The sequence below is a fragment of the Pinus tabuliformis genome, chromosome 2_1 (genome assembly GCF_031772625.1).
Source record: "Pinus tabuliformis cultivar Carrire ecotype Pingquan chromosome 2_1, CPIR1, whole genome shotgun sequence".
Taxonomy (NCBI): Eukaryota; Viridiplantae; Streptophyta; class Pinopsida; order Pinales; family Pinaceae; genus Pinus; species Pinus tabuliformis.
In genome coordinates this window covers 507,244,256-507,252,288 of record NC_142299.1, presented here as the reverse complement: position 1 = coordinate 507,252,288, position 8,033 = coordinate 507,244,256, and the positions used below count along the sequence as shown (strand labels likewise).

The following is an 8,033-nucleotide window of genomic DNA, read 5'->3' as shown; positions in this document are numbered from 1 at the left end:
GTTGAATGAAATATCAGATCTGTCTAGAAGAGGGTCTGGCAAATCTATTCCGAGAATCGGCGGAAGGCCCGTCAGAAAGAAATTATAATTAAAGTGGATGTAAAGTAAAGCTTATTAAATTATAGTGTCTCCTTTATAAAATGTGAAAAAAGAGTATTACAATACTTTTTCACACATGCCATCTGATCAAGCAGCATATAGTTCTTTTTATTATTGGGTAAGAATTTGTAGCAGAAAACTGTCTTTCAAATCCCTTTATAAAATGAGGACATGGTTTGGGTTATTCTATTTCAAGATATTGTAGCAAAAAGCTGTATTGCAAGTTGCAAGGGATTTATAGATTTGGATTAGAATGCTTTTTCATATCTGCGATGTCACTGCTGCTTTTTGATTATATGGTGCCTTCCCTTGTTTTATAATTATCAATAATAATTGATCTGCATTTTGTTTGGTGAGATGTGAGGCATCTATGGGATTTTAATTAGAACTTGATTGCCTGATTTTACTTGGCCTTATTTTAGATGCATCTACTAATAGCTTGACATGTGTGATATGTCACATGGACAGGGAAAATCTGTTGAAGTACGATAGGCAGCAGGACTGCTTTTGAAAAATAATCTGAGGACAAGTTTTCATCTGATGATTGCTTCTTATCAACAATATATCAAATCAGAGTTGCTACCTTGTCTGGGGGCACCAGATAGACACCTCCGTTCAACGGTAGGAACTGTTGTCAGTGTTATTGTTCAGCAAGTACAGGTGCGGGGTTGGCCAGAATTAATGCAGGCACTGGTTCAATGCTTTGACAGCAATGACTTTAATCATATGGAAGGTGCTCTTGATGCACTATCAAAGGTAACTCAAGGTCTCACTTTTGGCTCTCCGTCTGTTGTAATATATTCCCAGAGTATATTTTTTGTTTATCTCAACAGATTTTATGTATTTCATAAGAATTCAAAGTTGTATGTTTAAAATTCTTTTGCCTATGTTTCAGAGAGCTGCATTTAAAACTGGATTTGTTCTTTTGGATCTTTTTTGGAAATTATCATTTTTAATAATAGATCTAAATTCTAATCAAGCCATGAGAGTGGAGTAGTTATGGAATTTTCTTGTTTGATGAGTAATAATGTCCCAGATTTCGTTTGCTGACACTTGCATTTCTGAGAACCCCAAAGGATTTAGGAAACACCCCCTTACCCCCTCCAAAAATAAAAGAAAAAACTCGTTAACCTATATTCAACCTTTTGGTCACAGCTTCTACTGTAACCAATTCCAATTCCAATGTTTGTTAGATTTTGGAGTGCACACTTAGAAATGAACAGTTGATAATGGAGAGAATATGAAATTTTATTTTATTAATGATGTTGTAGCAATAATATAAAATCTTTCATGTATATCATGTCATTTATAGCACCCTTCAGAAGTGAGGGAAATTTCTGAATGGTCGTGACATTTTTATCCTGTTAACATGGAAGATGTAACTGTTTAAGTTGCATGAAGGTTGTGAGATTTGGATCATTGCCATGTGCAGGTGGTGACAAGAATGATCTAGTTGTGTTGTTTGTGGTTGCACAATTTCTCATACAAAAACAGATCATGAATATGCAAATTTTAAAGCAGAGTACATTGTTATGTAAGCATTTGAATTGATTTTAGGTTTTTTTTAAAGTAGATCCTGGGCTGTCTTTTTTCAAGGTTGCCATTTTAAACATATTAAGACTTGTCTGCCTTTCTCTCAGATTGCCTTGTTTTAAAAGTCATATAAAGTAAGTTTCTTGTGGAAGTAATGGGCATTTGTCTATCATTTCCAATACAGAAGTAGAAAAGGTTGCAGCAAACAATATATAAGAGACGCAACAAACAATATATAAGAGATGCTATGGGATTTAAACCTTGTTTTAATGTTTTTGGCTGTTGATTTTAAAAACTTTTGAACAAGGCAAATGGTTTTAGCGAGGGTAGAAAGAAATTATCCCAGCAGGAATAGTGAATGCATTGGGATTGTGCTTGAGGTGGACGGGGAAATCGCGGGGTGGGGGGGATGTGGTTTTGAAATGGGAATATTTTGCGGGAGTTTATGAGATCCATAATGTGCATGGCAGCTGCAATATATCTCTGCTTTCAAGAGAATGAATTGGATATGAAATCATTTGACCACAGCAATGCATGGGGATGAGCTTTCTAAGTGTTGATTCATTTTTACAACTTTGTAGTAGGTTTTGTACAACAGGGAGCCTATTTATGAACATAACAATGTGTTGCCCACGTAGATATGTGAAGATATACCAGAGGAACTAGATGCTGATGTGCCAGGTTTACCAGAGCGAGCTATCAATATATTCTTGCCCAGATTATTTCAGGTAAATACCATTGGAGAATTTGTTCTAGATTGTTGATAGCATTACATAGTTGTTTTGTCAGGATTTGATGGGAAACTAGCATAACTCATTATCAAAGGAGAATGCTTTATGTTGGTTTCAACTTCCAACTAAGCTCCAATGTATTTACAACCTTTTAATTGCTTTGCAGTTCTTCCAGTCACCTCATGTTTCTCTCAGGAAACTAGCACTTAGCTCCGTAAATCAATTTATTGTGTTTATGCCGACAGTAAGTTTCTCTGTAACCACAATGCAATGTGAAATAACAGTCAGGGTCTAACTGTCTACATATCTTTATGCTGTTAAACAAATGCAATGTATTAGATTCAATAAGAAAGTTAATTGTTTCTAAGGTTTATATTTTTGTGCATGCAGGCCTTGTTAATATCAATGGATCAATATCTTCAGGGCCTATTTACTCTTTCTCAGGATCCTGCTCCTGAAGTGAGGAAACTGGTCAGTTATCGTTATTTATCTGCCATTATCTTTGCTCTTTGTATAACGTTGGTCCTTTCATCCTAGTGCATGCAGAAATTACAAAGATCTATATTGTTGGATTAATATCTTGTGCATGTTCAATCATCAACTAGTGAAAACATTGGTTGTAGAAGAGAACACGAGAATGGTGAGACACTAAGGTTAGACAGGTGTTTGTGTGGTTATTCCATGTGCTATTTTTGCTGCATCAACTATCCCAATAAATGACAAAATGTTGAGCTTTGCAAATTGCCTTGGCTGTTGAAGATGAATTTCTGCGGATTGTTTATCTTCAAGAATTGTAACTGCTATTAGTTGCATCCTCAATTCAGGAGCTCTGCTATTCCAGTCAGAAAGTGAAATACCAGAGTTCTATTTCAAGTGAGTAGCTTCTTAGAAGCTAGGAAAAACTCTTAGCTGACATTGAGGCGCAACTTGGGAAGGTGATATATGGTGTATTATTGTTGCAATGGCAGGGGATGGATTTTTATTGCTGGTTGGACCAAAAGAAATTGATGCAAATCGATATTAACTACTTATTGATAATTTTGCCCACTGAGTTCCCTGAGGTCGAGTATATTGCTTTCCTTGCTTATCAAAGAGTATTGCTTATCAAAGAGTATTGATTCCTTTTCAATTTCAACATTCTGGATAACCAAATCTAGTTCTCTGTAATCATTGCAAAAGGGAGTCCATTATCATGTAGGGTTTGAATTGTTATTATCCTCTTGTTGCATGCTAATCTTGATCATCTTGTTAAGCTTCTAAGGTTCTTAGTGGCCTATCCTTTTCAGATCCTTTGACTAATACTATATCTCTCCAATCTTGTAGGAAGGTCATCAAACTCTCCCTTTTATCTGCCACGGTTGGCCAGGATTAAAATTTCAAAGGGAGTAGCCAGAGGCATGTCTTATTTACATGAAAGGAAGTTTGTTCATGAAAATATTAATCCAAGCAACATCCTTCTAGGCTTTGACATGGAGCCATACATAGCATATTTTGGGCTAGAAAAGGTACTGGACATTGCCAATGTCAAGTATAGTAGCTCTGCTATACACCTAAGGAACCTTGAAGGTATATTTTCAGGGAGAAAACGCTCCACTGGCTCCTGCCATAGCCTGCAAACAACACCTGATTTGCTGAGTAGTCCAGGCACATCCAAGAACTTTGTATCTCCTTACCAGGCCCCAGAGGCATTGAAAAATCTCAAACCCAACCAAAAGTGGGATGTTTATTCCTTTGGGGTTATTTTTCTGGACATTCTTACTGGGAAGCCACCTTCAGATAAGGATTTTACAGCATGTGGTCAAAACTTTGTTAATGACAAGCATATCCTTTGACTAACACTATATCTCTCCAATCTTGTAGGAAGGTCATCAAACTCTCCCTTTTATCTGCCATGGTTGGCCAGGATTAAAATTTCAAAGGGAGTAGCCAGAGGCATGTCTTATTTACATGAAAGGAAGTTTGTTCATGCAAATATTAATCCAAGCAACATCCTTCTAGGCTTTGACATGGAGCCATACATAGCATATTTTGGGCTAGAAAAGCTACTGGACATTGCCAATGTCAAGTATAGTAGCTCTGCTATCCACCTAAGGAACCTTCAAGGTATATTTTCAGGGAGAAAACGCTCCACTGGCTCCTGCCATAGCCCACAAACAACACCTGATTTGCTGAGCAGTCCAGGCACATCCAAGAACTTTGTATCTCCTTACCAGGCCCCAGAGGCATTGAAAAATCTCAAACACAACCAAAAGTGGGATGTTTATTCCTTTGGGGTTATTTTTCTGGAAATTCTTACTGGGAAGCCACCTTCAGATAAGGATTTTACAGCATGCGGTCAAAACTTTGTTAATGACAAGCATCGCCTTTTGCACATCATAGATCCTACTCTTCAACCAGAGGTTGAAGGAAGGGAAGAAATCTCAGTGTCTGTGGGGATTGCATTGAATTGTGCTTCTGCTTCCCCTCAAAAGAGACCATCAATGAAGGAGGCATTGCATTTTCTAGAAAAAATGCCATCATCCACAACCGATTAACCAATTCTTTCTTCCTATGTATCATCCTTGCTTTGACATAAGTTGGACAGAGATGAGGACTTACACCCACATTCCGTATTCAACAACTCTACTTAGACATTGCCATAACTGACATAGACACCTCTATGATTGGGACTCAGACAAACTCTGTTGTCAACTCAGCTGCTTATGAAATCTCTAGAGTCTTCTTAAAAATTTCAGTATTCTACAGTTGAGGATTGTAGCAAAACTCAGGGATCAAACTTAACTCCATGCTTATGAGGCATCCGCGTTCTCACAGTTTACTTGCAGCTCATTCTCAGTTTTAATGGGAAGGTGATATATGGTGTATTATTGTTGCAGTGGCAGGGGATGGATTTTAATTGCTGGTTGGACCAAAAGAAATTGATGCAAATCAATATTGAAAATTAGATTTATTGGTTCAGCTATAGTTTACATATACAAAGAAGAAACTGCTCCTTTTTTAGGTTAGAATATTTATATATACATGTTCATCTCAGCAACAAATGATAATCTATCAAAACCATGAGAGTGCTACACAACTTCCTTCATAAGCCTTCTTAGGAAGACCATGAAATAAGACAAGTGACCATGTGCTTGTATTTGTATCTTATTCTACATAACATCTTCTTACTTAGCTAGAGAACAATTGGCTGCAGCATTTATATAAGTTTCTATGGAATGTTTCTGCTGTTATATATTGAACAGGTCCATTATACCGTATTATTGGATTTTGCAGAGTCTATCCCTGTTTTCTCTTCTTTAGAATATATATCAACCCTTTTGTTTTGTTTCAAGGATATGTTGCAGTTTATTTCATTTCTCTTTTATCTTTAAGATGGATATTTATCTTTTTTATCACCACGTTCTCTGTGGTTCATTTAAATTGGATATTTGTCATTTTGTTCACTGGGTTCTCTGTATTTTGTTATAACTAGTTATTGATAATTTTGCCCACTGAGTTCCCTGAGGTCGAGTATAATGCTTTCCTTGCTTATCAAAGAGTATTGCTTATCAAAGAGTGTTGATTCCTTTTCAATTTCAGCGTTCTGGATAACCAAATCCAGTTCTTTGTAATCATTGCAAAAGGGAGTCCATTATCATGTAGGGTTTGAATTGTTATTCTCCTCTTGTTGCATGCTAATCTTAATCATCTTGTTCAGCTTCTAAGGTTCTTAGTGGCCTATCCTTTTCAGATCCTTTGACTAACGCTATATCTCTCCAATCTTGCAGGATGGTCATCAAAATCTCCCTTTTATCTGCCATGGTTGGCCAGGATTGAAATTGCAAAGGGAGTAGCCAGAGGCCTGGCTTATTTACATGAAAGGAAGTTTGTTCATGCAAATATTAAGCCAAGCAACATCCTTCTGGGCTTTGACATGGAGCCATACATAGCAGATTTTGGGCTAGAAAAACTACTGGATACTGCCAATGTCAAGTATAGTAGCTCTGCTATCCACCTAAGGAACCTTGAAGGTATATTTTCAGGGAGAAAACGCTCAGCTCCCGCGATAGCCTGCAAACAATGTTTTAATTTAGAATAGAATTATCATGGTAAATTGGTATAAGAATATTAGTAGAAAAAATCACCTAGTTATAAGCCTAAATATTGGCAAAGGCTAATTCTTCATGTGGCATAATCAATTAGCCATGTTATCTTGCTACATGATGCAAAAAAATGACCCATGGATCCTAATACTTTTTAGGGCTCTTTTTCATTTCAATAGGCTTTTCTTCTTCTTCTTCTTCTTCCTGAGATGGTAAAGATAATGACTCAACAATGACTCTAAGCTTACTAGATAACCAAATTCTCAACATACCTTGCAATGCATATTTGTTACACCTCTATTATAGACCAAGACAAATGTAACAAATCAATGTACACTAGTGCATCAATATGATTGTTTTCACATAAGGCTTGATCATTAAAAGGACATTAAGGTTTGTACCTTTTGGGACAATTGCTAGTATAGTCAACATCAGAGAAAATACAAACGACCCAGAATATGAGAGAAAATACAAATGACCTAGATCCATTAAAACCTTGAAAGTTTGTTCATGAACTCTCTGAATCTGGTATAAAATGTGTGTTGTATTTGAAACTTCAATTTGCCATTAAATTAATGGGACATGAATTCCCACAAAGAAGTTCAAAAATGTGCAATTAAGTTGAGCTTTCATCTTGTCATTCAATTGATGGACACTCAATATTAAATATAAGATAAATATATAGGAGTAGCATGTGAGTGTTAGATTTATAAAGAAGATTCTTTTTATTATTAATAAAAATATAGATAGTTAGTTTCATTTTAAAGGGTTATAAATATGAGTTATAAATACAAGACTTAATAGGTTGTAAATATTTAAAGTGTTGTAAATATGAGTTATTAATTGTTTTTACTCAAAATCTGATAAATAGCAATTTAGCAATTTCTTTTTAATTGAGTGACTTAAATTCATGTTTCTTTAGGTTGAAGGTAAAGCCACTAAAGTGCAAAAATTGTGATGCCAATAATTAGAGGGATTGTCATCATGGGGTGATAAGAAATTTAATATTCCAAGAAGAGGAGGTAGTAGTAGATTCTAAATAAATTAGCAATGCAACAACATAAATGTTTGCAACAAATTTAGAGAGATCCACCTTGTTGAATAATGCACACACTACATGGATAATGGATTTCCGCACATTATGCCTTACGGCGTTTTCTTTGCAACATCTGGTGCAAATGCTAGTATATACAGCTTTGCGCTCAGCTAGAAGAGAAAATGTCCTGACTGCAACTGCGTTTGAGCTTCTCCAGGTGCCACGAACAACCCAGCTACTAATACGCTGCTCAAAAAGAAAGTATATAGTCTGGTTATGACATTAAATAGGCCCCACAATGACTGCCTACAATTATGCTACTAATATGCTGCCCAGGCACATGGAAACTCGTCCAGCATGGAGGTAAAAGAGTGACTCTAACTTGGTACTCGAGCTGCTTTAAAAAACTGAATCAAACCATTGTTTCTTTCAACCAGCCACCACAATAGGAACAACTATAAGCTCGGCCTCTATACTCACTATAAACTTCAACCTCCAAGGCTCAGATTGTTGGTAGTTCCTCCATATGCAAAAGTGATATAGAGAATACCC

The 8,033-nt window shown here is 36.3% G+C and overlaps 1 protein-coding gene across 1 annotated transcript; it reads left to right on the top strand.

The window, feature by feature from the left end:
• Nucleotides 1–590: 590 nt before the first annotated feature.
• LOC149201186 (transportin-1-like) lies at nt 591–2,900 on the top strand. Its single transcript, XM_089401218.1, has 4 exons — nt 591–855; nt 2,271–2,360; nt 2,530–2,607; nt 2,754–2,900. Exons 1-4 carry the CDS (start codon nt 640–642, stop codon nt 2,898–2,900), a joined length of 531 nt encoding a protein of 176 aa, XP_089257344.1. The 5' UTR covers nt 591–639.
• The last annotated feature ends 5,133 nt before the right edge of the window (nt 2,901–8,033 follow it).